This window comes from Plecotus auritus, assembly GCF_963455305.1.
Source record: "Plecotus auritus genome assembly, chromosome: 1".
NCBI lineage: Eukaryota > Metazoa > Chordata > Mammalia > Chiroptera > Vespertilionidae > Plecotus > Plecotus auritus.
Window position 1 is genome coordinate 140568221 of NC_137770.1, and position 21729 is coordinate 140589949.

Consider the following 21729-nt stretch of genomic DNA (forward strand, 5'->3'; position numbering starts at 1 on the left):
CTGTAAAAAATCAATAAAATATATTTAAAAAAAATTCTCTACACTTCAGTTTATTCAAATATAAAATGAGGAAAATACCAACTTACATAGTGGCTGTAAGAGTTCTATAACTCTAAAGTTATACTCTATCACATTATCATATTTCATTTGGTCATAGCATTTACTACCACTTCATACATTCCTCTTGATGCTGTTTTATTGCCATCTCTACCAGCCAAGCCCCTCAATGGTATATCAACCCTTAAGGGCACAGATCTTGTTTGTCCTGTTCATCATTGTATTCCCAGTTTGGGTAATAGTTCCAAGCAAGTAGTAGATGCTCACAAATGGATGATGAATGAAAAGAAGGAATGGGTGAAGGTAAGCTGAGAGGGATGGCATGAGAAGAAAAGGTGAAAGGGAAGAATAAAAAATGAGAAATCTAAAATAAAATTTTAATAAATGTAGTAGTGAAATGGTAGTAGTGAAGGTTATCATTAACTATATTAAAGTCATTTATCCAATTATGTAGTTTTCTACAAGATCAATTTTGGGCTACATATTTAAATACATGAATGACTTAACCCAATTTTGAACATTCAATTGTTCCCAGTTTGTGTGCACTATAACTAGTGCTATGATAAACACATCTATATATATAAAAAGGCTAAGCGACCAGCTGACTGGCCGACCAGCTGGTAGGTATGACGCACACTGACCACCAGGGGACAGACGCTCAACACAGGAGCTGCCGAGAAACAGCAACTTTGCAGAGTGCCCTCTTGTACTCGGGGACCCCTCGGGGGATGTCAGACTGCCGGTTTCAGCCCAATTCCCACAGGTCAGGCTGAGGGACCGCACCTACCCAAGGCACCCCACTTACTCCACAGATACCCTTCGAGCCCCGGTGCTGCCCCAGGTGCAGCCGGCCGGGGAGGGACCATGGGAAGTTGGCTCCAGGATGTGTCTGGCCCATCTTGCCAGTCCACCCCACCGGCCACCTTCTAATTAATTTCCTTTCAATGTGCACGAATCCGTGCACCGGGCCTCTAGTATCAATATATTTGTATAATCTTGTGCACATTAATGATTTCTTTAGTACAGACTGTTAGAAGTAAAACTACTGTGCATTTTTAAATTTATAACACAAATTTCATACAAAATTTTTTTTAAATATATTTTATTGATATTTTACAGAGAGGAAGGAAGAGGGATAGAGAGCTAGAAACATCGATGAGAGAGAAACATCGATCAGCTGCCTCCTACACACCTCCCACTGGGGATGTGCCCGCAACTAAGGTACATGCCCTTGACCGGAATCGAACCCGGGACCCTTCAGTCCGCAGGCCGACGCTCTATCCACTGAGCCAAACCGGTTTTGGCCATACAAAATTTTTTACCAATTTACACAACCATCAGCAATGGATGGGAGCACATAAATTCCTAGCATCTTCAACAACACAGAGTTATTATTATAAAAGTATATCTCATTGTTTTAATTTGCATTTTGTAATTATTCAGGGATATAGAGAACACCTTTTTATGGGGCTTTTTTAAAATAAATTTCTGATGAATATTCTTTGCCTATTTTTCTATTGGGTACTTTTCTGTTTATTACTGATTCCTAAAAGGGTCTGTTTGCTTTTAAATTAAGAATATTAATCCTTTATTATCATATCATATCAAAACACTTTTTCCAATTTGCCTTTTAATTTTGTTTTAATTGTTTAAATGAAATATATTTTGTTCTAAAGCTCCCCCTTAATAATCTGGAAAACCTTGTGACCAGAAAGAGTAGACATTCATGATCACTAATAAAAGTAGCTTTAAGAAAAAGTAACCTACAAATAAGCAAAATAATTCCCACAGTAACAAGAGAAAGAAAAGATCTGAAAACTCTAAATTTGAGCTGGGGACTGATTAAGCTTTACCCAGAGTTCATAAAATATTTTCTTATCGCCCAGCCAGTGTTGCTCAGTGGTTAAGCATTGACCTATGAACTAGGAGGTCATGGTTCGATTCCACATCAGGGCATATGCCCAGGTTTGCAGGCTCGATCCCAGTAGCAGGCGTGCAGGAGTCAGACGATCGATGTTTCTCTCTCATGAATGTTTGTATCTCTCTTATTTCCCCTCTCTCTAAGAAATCAATAAAAACATATAAAAATACTTTCTTATTGACAAAATACATTGGGGACTGTACCTTGTGTGCTAACATAGAGGCCATAATTTTTAAGATCCAATTTCTTCTGGCACTTTTATTAACATATACCACACATATTTGTCAGAAGAAAAGCAGAAATTAATAAGAATTGAAAGCATTACATTTCATTTGAAATACACTTACCGTCATATATTTAGGTAAAAGCTCCTGTCAAAATTTATTTCAGACTGTTAAGTTCTAAATACTTGAGAACTGACTAATAAATTATGAAATGGGATAGCTCTAGTAAATCTATTTTATCTTGGCTACCTATAGCAGTTCATCATCTGTAGAAAAACTGGACCTGACATAATTCTTCAAGAAGTGGGCTATCCCTAGACAAAACAATTTCATGCTTACCACCAAGGCCCTCTCACATCCTACATCAGTAGTTTTTCTTCCCTCACTATTTTCCCTGAGCCTGAAACTCCTAGAAAAGGAGTGGTAAATATGTGGTAGGCGTATCCCTAGTTTCCCTGCCAGCATATGGCTGCTAAAGTTAGCCAATAACAATTACCTTTCAGAATAAATCCACTCACTGCCTCAGAATCTTTATAACATAGTGTTCCATAAACTGACAGGAGGTGGCAATCACATTTTAGCTCAAGCTCTACTTATCATTAGAATGACAACTTAGCCAACCCTATTTAAAAAGTATCTGTATTTTAAATAGGAAACCCCTAAATGCTGGGAAGCTTTTAAGACCCAAATATGTGAAGCCCTAACACTTTAGGGATAAGGTATTGATGCTTGGAATAGGAAGGCCTAGTTCACACTTTCTTAATCTCACTCTGCCCTGCACCTGATTGTAATGCTGGGGCTGGCCCTATTCAGATTTCTTCTGTCTTAAGGAAGATCACTTGAAAGTTAATTCAGAAAGTCTATAACTTTCAAGCTTAGCATCTCAGGCTTCAAGATTTTTTTTCATACATATGTTTAAATGTAGTTTATGAAAAGAAAAAATTATACAAATAATATCAGGCATCATGATCAAAACCAAATATTTCACTATAGTTAGTATAACTTTTATGTAGTTCTCATCTTCTTAACCCCTATAAGGAAAAATTTGTGGAATTGAAAGTTGTGATACTTTCCCCTTTGGTAACTCTTGGAATGGTCCAGATATCCCTTCAATAATACATGTAAGACATAACACTTAATCTCACATTAGCTAGTATGATATGATTCTTATTTGTAAATTAAATACTCCTCTGAAGTGCTTACTACATTAATCAGGCTTGATTTTAGAGTACATATATTGGTATTATTATTGCTGTTGTTTTCCAAACTTTTGGACCCACTAAAAGATTTCTCTGGATCCTATGATACCATGTCCACAATCCATTAGCAAGTGGAATGACAGTCTCATCCATGCTAGCTAATCTTTTTATACAATGAATACATCAAATTAGAAATATGAATCCCCCAGATTCAAGGAATCATAGAATTGTAGTGCTTGAAATTTCTTATGAAGTTACCTCACCAAATCCATCATTTTAAAGAGAAAGAATAGTTAGTAACAGAATATTTAGTCTCTTAACACCCAGGTCACTAACACTAGATATTGAATAAAAATATTTTGAATATAATAAGGTTGTGAAGGAACATGAATTGTTAGTGGAAATATCAAATATCAATTGAAAGACCACATGATTCAGCAATTCCACATTCAGGTTATAGTCAAAGAACTGAAACCAGAGACTCAAGTAGATATTTGTATTCAGATGTTCACGATAGCGTTATTTACAATAGTGAAAAGTGGAAATAACCCAAATATTCATCAATACAGGATTGATAAACAAAATGTGCTAAATGCATACAATGGGATATTATTCAGCAACTAAAAGAAATCAAGTTCTAATACATGCTAAAATGTGAACAAACTGTTAAAACATTATACTAAGTGAAATAAGCCAAACACAGAAGGATAAATAGGGTATAATTCCACTGATATGAAATGTCCTGAAAAGACAAATTTGTAAAGACAAAGGGTAGAAGATAGATTACCAGAGGCTAGGGGGAATGAGGAGCTATTTAAAAAGTACAGAGTTAGGTTTAAGATGATAAGAAAAACTTCTGAAAATGAATAGTGGTAATGGTTGCACATGATGTAAAAGTACCTACTGCTCCTTCCAGTGAATATTTTCTATTTTCTTTCTTTCTTTCTTTCTTTCTTTCTTTCTTTCTTTCTTTCTTTCTTTCTTTCTTCCTTCCTTCCTTCCTTCCTTCCTTCCTTCCTTCCTTCCTTCCTTCCTTCCTTCCTTTCTTTCTTTCTTTCTTTCTTTCTTTCTTTCTTTCTTTCTTTATAAATTTCTTTATTGATTAAGGTGTTACATATGTGTCCTTATTCCCCCATTATCCCTCCCATCTTATCCCCCCACTCATGTCCTCACCCCCCTGTTCTCTGAGTCCATTGGTTAGGCTTATATGCATGCATACAAGTCCTTTGGTTGATCTCTCCCCCTTACGCCCACCCTCCCTTACCTTCCCTCTGAGGTTTGATGGTCTGATCGATGTTTCTCTGTCTCTGGATCTGTTTTGTTCATCAGTTTAGGTTGTTCATTATATTCCATAAATGAGTGAGATCATGTAATATTTATCTTTCTCTGACTGGCTTATTTCACTTAGCATAATGCTCTCCAGTTCCATCCATGCTGTTTCAAATGGTAAGAACTCCTTCTTTTTTACCACTGCATAGTATTCTATTGTGCAGATTTTTCTCTTAAATTTTCATTTCAAAATAAATTATACTAACACCTGACATTATTAAGCCATAAGAAACCACACTCTGTCTTCAGAATAGCTAACAGAAAAATGTTACTTGTCATAATATTTGGTGAAAATAATTTCAAAATATTTAATGTTCAGGATCTTTAAAATACTATTTTAAAATTGCTGTTGTTTTAGAAGAACTCACTGGGTTCAAAATCATTCACAGTTCATTGACAGATATAATCTTTAACCAAGGGCACAAGAACAAATACATATAATTAGTTCCCTAAACATTTGTGTAGAGTGAAATTTAACTTGCCCTTTGTGGCATCATACCACAAGCCTCACACCAAAATATAATGGAATCTAGTTTGTGTTGTTTAAAATGATAAACTATTAATATAATCTTTGATCAATGATTGCTGCTACTGAACAACTACACACTTGATATTTTAGGCATAGGTAAACCTCATTTAAATAAAGATACTCATAACTAGACTTCCCTCCAGGAATCAGAACTAAAAGACATTTCTGTATCGTCTTATGTCTCTTAACGTGATCACCTAATATTTCATTTCACAACAGAGAATTGCCTATTACCATTACAGCATATTTGCATGCTGTCTAGATATACAGGATCAGTGGCTAGGTTTGACATCGTCTCACTTTGTTTATTTTTGTTTTGTCAATATGATTATTTTTGTCAATTAACAGAAAAAAAAATCTAATATAAATAAAAGAGGCCTACGTTTCCAAATGACCAATTCCTAATGAGCCCTAAATGAAATATAGTTCAACACTAAAAGCATTTAAGCTGCCACATACCATGAATTCTGGTGAAACTGGATTAAAGAACATGGTTCACAAGCTGGACAAGATGAAAGAGGGATCAAGTCGCAGGTTCTAGCTCAGGCTCCTTCTCTAGCCAAGTGTTCCTGGACCCTCCCTCAGGATGTCTCCCCGTAGCTGGGAGAGAGAACTTTTCTTCAGGTGTGTGTCTGAGTAGATGCCTCAGCCTTCCTTAGTACATGTCAATTCTATCCCCAGCTTGGTTCACTATATATCATACTATATCCTATCCTATCCTATCCTATCCTATCCTATCCTATCCTATCCTATCCTATCCTATCCTATTATATTGTATTATATTATATACTAGAGGCCCGGTACACGAATTTGTGCACCAGTGGGGTTCCTCAGCCTGGCCTGCGAGATCAGACTGAAACCGGCTCTCTGACATCCCCCAAGGGGTCCTGGATTGCAAGAGGGTGCAGGCCAGGCCAAGGGACCCCACTGGTACACAATCGGGGTCGGAAAGGGATGCGGGAGGTTGGCCAGCTGGGGAGGGACCACGGGAGGGCTCCAGGGCATGTCCAGCCTGTTTCCCTCAGTACCAATCAGCCAGACCCCAGCAGCAAGCTAACCTACCAGTTGGAGCATCTGCCCCCTGGTGGTCAGTGCACATCATAGCGAGTAGTTGAGCAGCCTTAGCATATCATTAGCATGTTAGGCTTTGATTGGTTGAACGGATGACCAGATGACCAGACACTTAGCATATTAGGCTTTTATTATATAGGATGTTATGTTATATTAGAGGCCCGGGGCACGAAATTCGTGCATGGGGGGGTGTGTCCCTCAGCCCAGCCTGCACCCTCTCCAATCTGGGACCCCTCAAGGGATGTCCGACTGCCCATTTAGGCCCGATCCTACCAGGATCGGGCCTAAATGGGCAGTCGGACATCCCTTTCACAATCCAGGACTGCTGGCTCCCAACTGCTCACCTGCCTGCCTTCCTGATTGCCCCAAACCGCTTCTGCCTGCCAGCCTGATCACCCCCTAACCACTCCCCTGCCAGCCTGTTTTCCCCTAACTACCCTTCCCTGCAGGCCTGGTCCCCCCAACTGCTCTCACCTGCAGGCCTGGGTCCCCCCCAACTTCCCTCCTCTGCTAGCCTGATTGCCCACAACTGCCCTCCCTTGCAGACCTGGTCCCTCTCTAATGCCCTCCCCTGCTGGCCATCTTGTGGTGGCCATCTTGTGTCCACATGGGGGCAGTCATCTTTGACCACATGGGGGCAGCTATCTTGTGTGTTGGAGTGATGGTCAATTTGCACATTATTCTTTTATTAGATAGGATTAGATAGTATAGAGGCCTGGTGCATGGGTGGGGGCCAGCTGGTTTGCCCTGAAGGGTGTCCCAGATCAGGGTGGGGGTTCCCTTGGGGCGTAGGGCAGCCTGGGCGAGGGGTCTATGGTGGTTTGCAGGCCGGCCACGCCCCCTGGCGACCCAAGCGGAGGCCCTGGTACCTGGGATTTATTTATCTTCTATAATTGAAACTTTGTAGCCTTCAGTGGAACCAAGCCTCCTGCTGGCTCCGTGGTGGCAGCCATTTTTGTTGGGATTTATTTATCTTCTATAATTGAAACTTTGTAGCCTTAAGCAGAGGCCAAGGCAGGCCAGGGCAGGCGGAAAGCTTGGCTTCCTCCATTGCCGGGGAAACCCAAGCCTCCTGTTCGCTCCATGGCTGCAGCCATCTTGGTTGGGTTAATTTGCATACTCGCTCCTGATTGGCTGGTGGGTGTGGCTTGTGGGTGTAGCGGAGCTATGGTTAATTTGCATATTACTCTTTTATTAGATAGGACTAGAGGCCCAGTGCACGAATTTCGTGCACTGGGGGGTGTCTCTCAGCCCTACCTGCACCCTTTCCAATCTGGGACCCCTCGGGGGATGTCGGACTTTCAGACATCCCTTTCACAATCTGGGACTGCTGGCTCCCAACTGCTCGCCTGCCTGCCTGATTGGCCCTAATCGCTTCTGCCTGCCAGCCTGATTACCCCCTAACCACTCCCCTGCCAGCCCGATCATCCCCAACTGCCCTCCTGACAATCTGGTCACCCCCAAATGCCCTCCCCTGCATATTCCCTCTTTATTAGATAGGGTTTTTTCTTTAACATATTGGACAGCCCTAACTGGTTTGGCTCAGTGGATAGAGCGTTGGCCTGCAGACTCAAGGGTCCCAGGTTCGATTCAGGTCAAGGGCATGTACCTTGGTTGGGGGCACATACCCAGTGGGGAGTGTGCAGGAGGCAGCTGGTTGATGTTTCTCTCTCATAGATGTTTCTAGCTCTCTATCCCTTTCCCTCCCTCTCTGTAAAAAAAATCAATAAAATATATTTTTAAAAAAAGAAACATTTAAGATTCCTCCATATCTGCCTGGCTGGTGTGACTCAGTGGTTGAGACCCCAGGCTGCCACCACTTGGAAGGGATCACACCGTGGGGCCGCGCGCCCCTTCCAGGCTGAGACCCCAGCCCAGGCTGCCACCGCTGGGAGCGGGATCGCGCCGTGGGGAGTGAATTTGTTTTTGTTTTTTTATAAAGGGTCAGGAGGGCCTCTGGGCAGCATTCTGCCAAGACACTTATCTGCCGGCTCTCAGCGGTAGCCCTCCCTGAGACTGGGGAATTCCGGTGGGGTTGAGAGGACTGGGAGCCGCCATCTTGTGGCTATGGGTGCTGCCATTTTTGTTATGGAGTGATGGTTAATTTGCATATTACCCTTTTATTAGATAGGGTTATATTATGTTATGTTATATTATAGTACACAGTTTCACATTCAATAGCAATATGGAAAAGCTGACATACAATTTTGACAGGGATTATATCGGTGTCACTCAGTGAATACCTTTTTTTGAAAATTTAATTCTCACCCAAGGATTTTTTTTATTGATTTAAGAGAGAGATGGAGGGAGCAAGAGAGAGAGAGAAACATCAATGTGTGAGGGAAACATAGGTTAGTTGCCTCCCATATGTGCCCAGACAGTAGATCAACCCGCAAATGGGTATGTGCCTTGACCTGGAATCAAACCCACAACCTTTTGGTGTATGAGATGACACTCTAACCAACTAAGCCACACTGGACAGGGCAGTGAAAACTTTTAATAACTTAGTAATGAGCACCTATATTTAAGAAAGTTTATGTGAAGAGTTTGCAGTCATCCCATTTTTCTAATCCAGGATGGCAAACAGATTTTATGCCTAGAACCTGTTTAGGGTTCTCCTGGATGAGAGGGGTTTGGAGACTGATTCTGGATGAGATGAGAAAGAGACCATGTATGTCTAATATGGTCTTGTGGTGGTGGCATGTGTGCTGCATCCTGGCCAACAATAATCTAGATAGTCTACCTGTATCCCTGCATTAACACCAAACAGTACAGAACTGTGTATTGGGACCACTTTTGTGATACCCACACAGAAATAATCTGCCTGGGCTATATTTAAGCATTAAAACTCTAGCATGCATTCAGGAAAATTAACAGAAACAAAGCTATGAAAATTAGAATTCTACTTCATGTAAGGATTTTTATCATTTGCTCCATTTAAGTATATTCTGTGCATAAGAATCCACAGGAGAAATTTCTGTCAAGACTTACTGCTAGGAATTTTCATGTTTTACCCAAGTGGCTGGTCAATCATTTGTTTTGTTTTTTTTTTCTAAAGATATTTTTCATTGATTTTTTTTTCTTTTTTTAGAAAGAGAAAGAGGGAGAGAAACATCGTTGTGAGAGCAAACATAGATTGGCTGCCTCCTGCACACTCCCTACGAGGGAGTGCCCGAAACCCGGGCATGTGCCCTGAACAGGAATTCAAACCAGCTTTTGGTGCATGGGACAATGCCCATCCAACTGAGCCACACTGGCCAGGGCCTAACTGGTCAGTTTTTATCTCGTGGACAATGACTCACTCTTTTTTCCTCTTGGCACTGTTTCTAAAAAACTTTTTAAAAAAAATCTCTTCTTCCTAGCACTGAGTTAGAACAGTACCCCTGCCCTCACAGAATTCTTTTTAAAACTTAAACACACCCTTGATTTCAACTAACTTTACCTATCTTTATTTTCACTTATCCTTAATTTAGTCACTCATGCTTTTAATCTTCTAGAAGTGTTTATTCTATATGCCAGAATGACTGTATATAAATATCCCAACCTAACCTGCTGCATGGCAATTTACAATCCCACAGAAGCTGGGTGTTCTTTTCTATAAAACCAGAGGTTGTTCCATTCTAGTTCTGAAATTTTGTCATATTTCTAGTTAAAAGCTAGGAATTAGTCACAAATTTACTTGTATATTCACTGCCTTTATTAACTTATTTATTAAAGAAACACACCTTTATATTTTATCACAATCAGTGAAAACTCACTGATTCTTCAAAAGGTGGCCGTCTTAAACTAGATAATGTCTAATTCATGTATTCCGACTAGTTTGTATAATAGAGAAATTTCACCAAATGGCATGTAAAGATATCTATTCTCATGATAGTACCAAAAAAGTAGAATTTCATATGAAGGTCCAGAGAAAGTCACAAGGTTAATAAGTTTGGAAATTTTAAGTTACTTTAACATAGACTGACATCAGTCTAGTGAGAACAATCTTAGTTTCATTATCCAATGTAATATGAAATCCATCATATATCACTAACTGCATTCAGCACAGCACTCATTAATGAGGAAAATCAATTCAAATGCAAAAAGAACTATGTCTATACACTGTGTAAATGAATTACATTACACACAGAGATTTCAGAGCAGTTTATTAAATAAACCTTTCATTCTGCCTGATCTGCCAGTGACAGGCTTTTTAAAAAAACAATTAATTTTACTAGGTAACAGTGGTTAGATATTCCCCAACTCCACTTGCCTGCTGCTTTATTATGTGTACAATTTAGTACATATTTTGTTGCAAAAGAAAGATAAGTACTCCTTTAATGATTAAGAGCAAATTGCCTGTAGTTCCTTTTTTTGCTGACTTAAAGCCTAATATTAACTTGAGTTGTATACTCATGTTAAAAATTATCCTATATAATAAAAGGTTAATATACAAATTGTCCCCTTGGGTGTTTGAGCCACCAGGAGTTCGACCGCTTGCTATGACGTGTGCTGACCACCAGGGGGTGGCGTGGGATGAAGGAAGGCCCTGGCTGGCAGCCTGCAGCCATGGGAAGGAAGGCCTCGATCAGCCCTGATCGCTGGGCAGGCCAAGGGACCCTACCCATGAATGAATTCTGTGCACCGGGCCTCTAGTTTAAAATAACTATTTAAGGCTATAACATTAACATAATGGATACATCTTCCCTGAATCTCAACAGATATTGCTAGTGATTTTTCTTTGTTAACTTGAAGCTTTGTAATGGATGGCATTCACAAAAAGTTATTTTCTCTCTCTTTTTAAAAAAATTTCTAATTAGAACAATTTAAACTTTTATTGATTTCTAAACCAATCTGTACAACTTTGCTAACACAAGGAGTCATTTGAATTCTGAAAAGGTGGAAGCTTTAGATTTTGTTTTTCTTTCCAATGGCACAAATAAGTTTCTGAAAGCAAAAGAACCACAGACTCTGACACAACACTGGCTACATATAATTAAACTAGAGGCCCAGTGCACAAAATTCATGCATGGGTATGGTCCCTAGGCCTGTCCAGCAATCAAAGCATGAGTGTCTGGGGTGGAAGGGCAGGTCCCAGCTGACCTCTGGGCCCTGGGCAGCACATGAGCCCCACACCCCTGTGTGTCTCCCTCTGCCTGAGTCATGGTGCCTGAGTCCCCACACGAATATATGGTGAGCACAGTCGGACGCCGTGGGACAGGGCACAGCATGGGCTTCTGGGCCGCCCAGCAGTGCTGCAAGGAAGCTGGGTGGGCGGGCAGCGTGCTCTCTCCCGGCCGTCCTCACAGACCGGCTCCTGTGTGAATCCATGAGGAGCCTAACCAGCCCCTGCAGTCCAAGAGGCTGCAGCCCAGCTCACCCAGAAGAGGTCGTGCAAGTGCGGGGCAGGCTCTTCACGGGCGTCCAGCACCTGACCACGTGGGCTTCCCCAGCACACAAGCCCTGGTGTCCTGGGGGAGGGTAGCAGAGGGAGTGAGAGCGAGCTCGTCAGACACCCTGTATTCTCACCACACCTTCGTCCCCGTCACCCCTGCCCCCAGGTAGCTGGTGAGAGGTCGCAGCCCCCAACCTGGGCGCCACAGGAGGTTGGTCACTGCTACCCACCCCCAGATCCTCCTCCCAGCCCAAGACCCGGCCCCGATCAGGCGATCAGGGCCTGCCAGCCACTGATCACCATCCGCAGGGCAATAGGTGGGGCAATCGGGCCCCTGCTCTCACCCGCCTTGGCCTGACACTGTCCGCTCACCTGCTCCACCATCTTGTCAGGGCCTATCGGGGCCAGCAGTGTCTCCACTGCCACCCACTGCCAGCACTGTGTCACTGATGCCTGCCATGTTCCGTGCTACCCCCTGGTGGTCAGCGCACATCATAGTGAGTGGTTGAACTTCCAGTTGAGGGGGCAATTTGCATATTAGCCTTTTATTATATAGGATGGGTGGCCAACTGTAGACAGCTCTCCAGAAAGCTGTGCCCTAAACACTGGAGCATCCATCCACCCCTGCCTAAGAAGCATACAAATGCTTATACTACTTTTGGATTTCTCAGAACAGAATCGAGGGACAGACTCTTTCAAAATCCATTTAAGTTCTTTGCAATATCACTATTACTCTGGGATATTAATGCAAGACCAAATATAAGGTCATGAATAAATTCATTCTTCAAAGTATAATGTGCTCAAAAAATAGCTGAGTCTATTTATCATCTTCAAATATGGTTGAAAGAAATAAAAATGAAATATAACAAATATCACAAAGCCTTCAAAAATTAATAATATATTGGGTACTGCAGAGTAAGTTCTTCAGGAAGCCAAAGAGACAATGTAAAAGAGAGTCCTTTAAGACAATGATGAAATCAAGCTCCAGGCTAAATAGCAGGAAACATTCTGTGGGAAAAAAAAACGTTGAAGTCTCATATCTTTAATCCTTATTTCTCCTGAGAAGCTAAAAATATAAATTTCATACTTTAATCCTATCCTATTGTATAAAGATTTCTGCTTAAAGAGAAGCCACTGGGATTTGGAAAAACTTCATTTACTGAAAAAAAGAAGAGGTCATTTGATAATAGAAGGGAAGATCATAACCAGGATACCTGGGTTTACCTTTGCTTTGCGAAAGTGGTAGACCACCAGCATGCTAACGAAGTCCAGCAGCATACACAGGGCTTGGAAGGAGATGATAGCAAGTCGCAGATATTTATCCTCCTGGACAAAGCAGGGGCTGTCATCGGCACAGTAGGGGCAGCCTTCCCTGCAGGGTAGGCAGACATGGGCTTCTTCTGACACATCTTTTGCTCTTTCTGCAAAATGATGATCCGGACCCCTTCCTGAAAGTTTCCAAATAAAACTACATTGTCATTGCATTTCTGAGGTAGGTGATACTTAGTACAGAGTCAAAAGACATCTTTACCTCTTCATTCATTTTCCTTTTTATTAAAGACCTTTTGTCAACCTTTTTGCTAGAGAAGAGAGTTACTTTGACTTTAGACTCAAACAAAAGTTTTTTATCCCTTTGATTTAAAAAAAATTGTCATTCAAAGTAACTAAGGAAAATTAGCAAACATGGAAATAAAACTCCATGCAGGAAATAGTTTTCTAAATTTTTTATATCATTATCTACCAATCACCAACAGATACTCCCTATGACACAAGTCATATTCCATAAATATTTGTTCAAGAACTAACCATAAGGCAGGATAAGAAAGTTGTATCTTTCCTGCACCAAATTAATACACATAACACATCTAGATGGCACAAAATCCAAAGTGAGGCTTTGATTGCTCCTTAATTTAGAAGGATCCTCATCTACCAGGTTCATTAGGTCTAAATTGGATAAAATGGTACTTAATGGACAGTTATTCAGTGTGCAGTTGCATAACGATAGTGTATACTTTGCCCAGGGTATAATCCATACTACAGGCTACCGGGTAATTTCCCATTTTGCATGCCCATAGGATATTTCTGCACTGTTAACTAACAGCTGCTATTGATCCTCCCTTTAATGTTAGATTCTTCTGTTTCAGTTATCAAACTTAGCTCTGAAGCCCACAGGTAAAGATTCTCTTTAACTGTTGAGTATATCATTGAAAATGATCCAATTAACACCATATACTAAAAAAAGAAAATAAAAAAAGAAAACCATTTCCAATGCTGAACTCAACATGAAAGACATCAGTAATACATAACCCGTTTAGTATATCACACAGCCACATAGTTTGATATATAACACAACCTTGATTGATTAACGAATTTGGGAAAGAGGTTATTCTGATTAATAGCATTTTAATAACACAAAATTTAACACAAAGTCTTCATTACTTTCAACTCTTGTGAAAGGTTCATAATTCTTCGAAAATATATTTGTCTGCTTTCCTTCCTTAATGGATATAATAGCAAAAACATAATTGAATACTCCTTTAATGATTCAGAATATATTGTTTTAAAAGAGCCATCATTCTGTGAAAAGTGTATGAATTTAAGTGTCCAGCAGATATGGTTCCCATCGCTAGAGAACTCTATGGCATTAGGTAACTCTCTTGACCACTTTGATCTTAGTTTACTAGTACTAATGTATGAAATGTGAATTGATGTGAGTTTTAAATGAGATAATGTGTATACAGGGTGGGGTAAAAGTAGTTTACAGCTGCTTGTATGGAAAATAACATAATAATAATGAGTACATGATAATACAACAATAAACTTTATTTTGTGTACTCACAACTGTATACCTACTTTTGCCCCACCCTGTAAATTATGCTGCCCAGCTTTCTCTTCTCCAAACATGGGAGGTGCAAAAAGGAACTAGGAATCTATTGCTGTCTTAAGGAAAGGCACTACTTGCTCAAAAGCAGGAAAGTTAGAAGAAATAGCTGAAGTAGGAAGAGAAGGAGTGGAAGAATAAGCCCCATTTTAGACCAATTAAATTTGAGGTCCAACTTATATTGTCCAGGAGAAATATATATTAAGAAGTGAGAAACAATACAAAAATGAATTGTAGGAGAGGACCACTGTCAGAGAAAGAATCTACAGAGAGCCATGGGCATGGGTGAAGTCAATTGAGGGAATGCATAGAGGAAGAAGTTAGATAGGCAGAAGTTTTTACAATATCATAAAAGAAAATGTGGATTTACTGGAACATGCTGGAATATGATCAAAGATAATAAAATGAGTAAAGGCTATGAAGTTTAATGATTATTTTATCCTTCATTTATCTTTTAGACAATAGTTTCCAGAGTGGTAGAATGAAATTAGGTTGTCAGTGCTTAAGAAATAAATGTGATAAAGTAGAATATTCTTTCAGTAAGTGTTCCAGTAAATGAAAAAAGCTAGGAAATCTCATGATTAATGGAAATGGGGTCAAAAGGACTTCAGAAAAGTGCGACACACCTAACTGGGGACACTGTACGTTAATCCTCCCCTTTGTCACGTGAGTTTTTTCCTCTCCTGAACCTTTAGTTGCTATAAGTCTGCTCACTTTAAGTTTTGCCTTTTAACCTTCTTGTCAAGTTTGTCATTAACAGAATACAACAAGAATGCCAGCTTGTCTAATTCGTCATCCTCCTAGACATTACCACCTCCCAGGGACACCAGACTAACCTGGACTTTGTAGAATCTTTCTTCCCTGCATAAAAACTCCTTTCCCATTTTGCCTCTCCCTTCCTCTGTCAGACAGGGAGAACCTCTAAGCCTTGGGATAGACAGATCTCCACCTCTTGACAGCAGGAAGCAGTTACACAAATCAGAGACCTTCGCCCATTTCTCCTTTTACTATTATAAAAAGGTTTCTTTTTTTCTCAGGGGCAGGGCCGGGGGGTGGGGAAGGGAATGATACTGTTGCAGTAATCTGGTTATTATTTAACAGAAAAAGAGTAAAGGGAAGACTAGATAATATAGGCATGCCATTTTTACAGATTTGCTTAAACGCTGTAATTTAACACTCTCTAACTCTGTTCCCCGCTGATCCATGGGGAAAGGGCCTGGAAAAATGCAATTTGGACACAAGCCCAGAAGGTCTGGGTGCATGGGAAGGTGCTTACTCGTCAGTCACACCTGGAAGTGAGTCAATGGACAGAAGAGGCATGGCCTCTGTAAGCGCAGGAAACCTGAATATTTAACCTGCTAGACAAAGGGAGGTCCCTCTTTTGGCTTGCTCGCTTGCAGTTTGCCTTTGACTTCTGTTGCAGAGGGCACATTCCCCTGCATGTGCCCATGTGGCCCATGGCCATGTGGGCTTCACACAATGGACTAAAGGACAATGACTCTGCCAGACCTAGCTGCAACATGGAACAGAAGCTCTGAACACTGGCCCTACTTCTGCTCTACTAAAACTCCAGCTGCACCTCTTTCAGACTGGGTTAAGAGGCATAGGACGTTACTCCCAAAAAATGTAGCTCCATGCAAATAAAGTCTTCTGCCACCTCTCATTCTCCAGTGGGGAATTCTGAAAATGCTTATTTCAGCGACACCCCAAGAACCTCATTCCCATGAACAACAGGGGCACTCTACTCGTGTACTCCTCCGATAACATTACGAGCAGAGACTATTTAGCACCCCGAGTCATTCAAATCTGAAAAATACTGCAGTATGTTAACGGCACAGTATTAACTGTTTTTGTTGTTGTTTGTTGTTTTTTGTAACATATGACCAGGGCAAGCAATTTCAGTCACATTTTAGATACATTTGACATGTCCTTTGTAAAATTTTCACTCATTTTTAACCAAGCAAAATTTGAGAGTTCCCTTTTTCTTAGGAGAAAACCTAACCTATCCCTGACTCGTTTCATGATCATTATTTTACTTTTGTTGCTCATCCATATATCCTAATTATCGCCCCCTCTACCTTGATATATTTTGTTATTCATGTAAATCAAGGTTCTTTTATATTGCTTGCAATATCCTCCAATTCTAACATACTATAGAGACTGAGTTACTTGTCTAGATTCTACCTACTGGAGCAGAGACTGGGAGGTAGAATTCAGGAACACAAGAATTTCAGTCAGCCCTGTTGAATAGTCCATTCCTACTGTGCAAAGCTGAATTTAACTGCACGTACCCTGCCCATCATTCTCTTCACCAACCTGTTATCCAGAGACCTGTACCAACTTAGAGAACCTCTCATGACTGATCCACTCTATCTCTGTTCACTATCATTGATGCTCCAAGTCCTTGTGATTATCTCTATGTGCTTGTGTTCTACTCTGATTGCTGCTAGAGTGTTACAGACATATATATATGCAAGTAAACTGTATGCTCCCTAAGAATAAAACAATTGTTTTATATCCTTCTTTTACAACCTAGATTAAAATTACAAAAGAGCCAGTATTCTGGGCCATAAAATAAAATCATGACTGCAGAACATACAATGGAAAAAGCTCATGCACTCCATCATCTTTTTCAGGTAGAACAAAAAGAATAGTTAATAGGTACTATGTCTACTGAAGTAGTAATAGCTAGATATAATGTGGGAAAGTGACATAATTCCAAACTATTCTATGTTTTCTGATATGGGTAATACTAAATTATGTTGGTTACATAAATGTTTTAATTTTCACGAATAAAAGGCAGTTTGTTAGAAAATAAATTATGATCACATTTTATTCTTTATGCTTAAAAGTGTTGCCAGATCAACTCACACATGTCAAATAGTAATGTGCTATAATGAGAAACTTCCTCTTTAATATTGCCTTAATGTTTTTTGATTATGAGAAATTATGAGGTTCTGTAAGGGACACAAAGTGATAAAATGGAGAGAAAACAAAAAGTCAGAGACCTGATTTCTAAAGCTCAAAAAAGCTAAAATTAAAGACAGAGCTTTCTACATTCATTATTTCCTGTAGAACTCAAAGCATGATGAAATAATCTTCTAGTTCCAAAAATACAGGATATCCCCCAAATATGTATACACACTTTAACAGTTGATTGCTCAATTTTAAAAATAAAATGTATTTTAATAGACACCGCCTTTATAATTATTCACAGTGTGTGTATATGTTTTTCGGACACCCTATATTTTATCAATTTATGCTGATAAATTATGTCTCTAACTAGGACAAGGTAACATATTCAATAATTCTACTATTAATTAGTAATAATGAGCTTTTTATTAATCTACTGAAGGGTACCTTAAATTTATGATGGCTTAAATTTTTAAGACCCTAGTGGTAAGGGGCCACGGTTTATATACCTATTTATACACTCAACATTGAACATAGTATTCTGTCCATATTTGATTATCATCAAATAATTGTTAATGATGAACATAGTCTCCCAAAGGAATACATTATCTGATCTGTAATACAAATATATAGGTGAAAATCTGCTTAGAAATAATTGTGGATGATATATTGATTTGGAAATGTCAGCGCTGAGCAAATTGAAATAATCCACCATCCATAGAATCCAAATCTGCTTTGCTAAATTTTGAAAATAAAGGTGATATTTGGAACTTTCAGATAAAACAAATCCTTCCTGAAAATAAAGGCAAATACGAAGAGTTATTAGCTGTGGCTATAGCAGCTTTCAGTTCAATATATGGGTGACTAAGTATGCTGCCTAGAGCATAAACATAGAGAAGGCAATTGGAAGAAGGTTACGTAGTACCACAGGACAGCTGAGAAATCCAAAACATTCACCTGTAAGTGTGCGCTTGTCAAAATAAATTGTGACAATTTGTGGACAATATGTTAACCTATTTGCTTACTATAACTTTACTACAGTAACATTAGGAAAACAAAAGAATCTCTGGACATTTTTTTACATAAATATACAGCTGAGGCAATAAAAGGGTAATATGCTAATTAGACCAGATGTCTTTGGAATGACCTTCTGGACATCCTTCTAGACAAAGCCATGGTGGCAGGGCCAAGGCAGAAGCGGTTAGGGGTGATCAGGCCAGCAGGGGAGAGCAGTTAGGGGGCAATCAGGCTGGCAGGCAGGTGAGCAGTTAGGAACCAGCAGTCCTGGATTGTGAGAGGAATGTCTGACTACCAGTTCAGTTGGACATCCCTTAAGGGGTCCCAGATTGGAGAGGGTACAGGTTGGGCTGAGGGGCCCCCACATTCATGAATTTTGTGCACTGGGACTCTAGCAGATAGTAATATATATCAAAGTAAATTTTTGCTCCAAATCCCGAAGTTCTAATCAACTCACCAATGCTACATTATTGAAAAATTTCAGACTTTGAATATATATATATATAATATTCTGACCTTATTCATAGATAAAATTAGGTTTCTGTAGCTTTTAATGTTGATATAATTTGAAATATATAGAAAAACTACAAGAACATTACAAAAATCCCAAATAAATGGATAAAAAATGCTAGTCATATATAATAAAAGGCTAATATGCAAATTGTCCCTACAGGAGTTTGACAGACCAGTTCAACTGCTCTCTGTGACATGCGCTGACCACCAGGGGGCAGCACAGAATGAAGGAAGGCCTCAGCCGGCAGCCGGCAGGCAGGGGAAGGAAGGCCATGATCGGTCCTGATCATCGGCCAGGCCTCGGAACCCTACCCGTGCACAAATTTTGTGCACCGGGCCTCTAGTATATAATATGCACCATATATCCTATCTAATAAAAGAGTAATATGCAAATTGATCATCACTCCAACACACAAGATGGCTTCCCCCATGTGGTCAAAGATGGCTGCCCCCAGGTGGACACAGGATGTCCGCCACAAGATGGTCAGCAGAGGAGGGCAGTTGGGAGGGACCAGGCTTGCAAGGGATGGTAGTTGGGGGCGATCAAGCCTGCAGTGGAGGGCAGTTAGGGGTGACCAGGCTGGCAGAGGAGGGAAGTTGGGGGCAACCGGGCCTGCAGGGAAGGGCAGTTGGGGGGGACCCAGGCCTGCAGGGGAGAGCAGTTGAGGGGGACCAGGCCTGCAGGGGAGGGCAGTTAGGGCATACAGGCTGGCAGGGGAGTGGTTAGGGGAAGATCAGGCTGGCAGGCAGAAGCGGTTAGGGGCAATCAGGAAGGCAGGCAGGTGAGCAGTTGGGATCCAGCAGTCCTGGATTGTGAGAGGGATGTCAGACTGCCCGTTTAGGCCCGATCCTGGTAGGATTGGGCCTAAACGGGCAGTCTGACATCCCTTGAGGGGTCCCAGATTGGAGAGGGTGCAGGCTGGGCTGAGGGACACACACACCCCTGTGCATGAATTTCATGCACTGGGCCTCTAGTTCCTGTAAAATAAAGAGGTAATATGCAAATTGTCCGTCATGCCCTTGCACAAGATGGCCATCCCTATATGGTCAAAAGATGGCCATCACAAAATGGCTGGCAGGGGAGAGCAGTTATGGGTGATCAGGCCAGCAGGGGAGGGTAGTTAGGGGTGACTAGGCCTGAAGGGGAGGGAGGATAGTTGGGGGGGACCAGGCCAGCAGGGGAGGGCAGTTTGGGGCAACCAGGTGGGTAGGGGAGGGCAGTCAGGGGTGACCGGGCTGGCAGGGGAGGGCAGTTGGGGTGACCAGCCCTGCAGGCGAGGGCAGTTGGGGGTGAACATGCCTGCAGGGAGGGCAATTGGGGGTGACCAGGCCTGCAGGGGAGGGCAGTTAGGGGTGACCAGGCCTGCAGGGGAGGGAAGTTGGGGGGGACCAGGCCTGCAGGGGAGGGCAGTTGGGGGAGACCAGGCTGGCAGGGGAGGGCAGTTGGGGGCAACCAGACTGGCAGGGGAGGGCAGTTAGGGGCGACCAGGATGGCAGGGGAGGGCAGTTGCGGGTGACCAGGCCAGCAGTGGAGGGCAGTTGCAGGTGACCAGGCCTGCATGGGAGGGCAGTTGGGAGGACCAGACCTGCAGGGGAGGGCAGTTGGGGGTGATTGGGCAAGCAGGGGAGCAGTTAGGCATCAATCAGGCTGGCAGGAGAATGGTTAGGGGGTGATCAGGCTGGCAGACAGAAGCGGTTAGGGGCAATCAGGCAGGAAGGCAGGCGAGTGGTTGGCAGCCAGCAGTCCTGGATTGTGAGAGGGATGTCTGACTGCTGGTTTAGGCCTAGTCCCAATGGGGTCAGGCCTAAACTGGCAGTCGGACATCCCCCGAGGGGCCCCAGATTGGAGAGGGTGCAGGCTGGGCTGAAGGACACCTCCCCCCAGTGCACAAATTTTGTGCATCAGGCCTCTAGTCCTATATAATTAAAGGGTAATATGCAAATCAACCAAATGGTGGAACAACCGGTCAAATGATGTGCACTGACCACCAGGGGGCAGATGCTCAACACAGGAGCTGCCCCCTGGTAGTCATTGCGTTTCCACAGGGGGAGCGCCATTCAGCCACAAGCCAGGCTGACGGCTGGCAAGCGCAGCGGTGGTGGCAGGAGCCTCTCCCACTTCTGTGGCAGTACTAAGGATGTCCAATGGCGGCTTAGGCCTGCTTCCTGTGGTGGCTGGGTCTAAGCCATGAGTCAGACATCCCTGAGGCCTCCTGGACTGCTGAAGGGCGCAGGCCGGGCTAAGGGGACTCCCCTAAGTACACGAATGTCATGCACCGGGCCTTTGTTAATATATATATATATATATATATATATATATATATATATATATACACACATATATATTATGAAATATTATTTAGCCATTAAGAAAATATGTCCTGCCATTTGCAACAATATGGATAAACCTTGAGCACATGATGCTGTGTAGGATAAGTGAGACAGAGAAAGACAAGTACTGCATGTTATCACTTATATAAAAAAAAATCAAAATTATAAAATACTGAGAGTAAAATGGTGGTTATTACCAAGAAATGGGAGATAGAGGGTATAAGGTTGATGGTGTTTGAGGGTACAAACTTGTAATGAGTAGTAAATAAACCACAGAGATCTAAAGCACAGTATAATATACTAGAGGCCCGGTGCATGAAATTCGTGCATGGGGGGGGGGGTGACCCTCAGCCCAGCCTGCACCCTC

The 21729-nt window shown here is 41.7% G+C and overlaps 1 protein-coding gene across 1 annotated transcript in view; it reads right to left on the reverse strand.

Annotated features, from left to right (window-relative positions):
• Positions 1–21729, reverse strand: part of GPR158 (G protein-coupled receptor 158) — a 442546-nt gene that overhangs the window by 156711 nt on the left and 264106 nt on the right. Inside the window, exon 4 of the mRNA XM_080654328.1 lies at positions 12932–13155. Within this exon, the coding sequence (XP_080510454.1) occupies positions 12932–13155 (224 nt within the window). The remainder of the gene's footprint in view (positions 1–12931; positions 13156–21729) is intronic.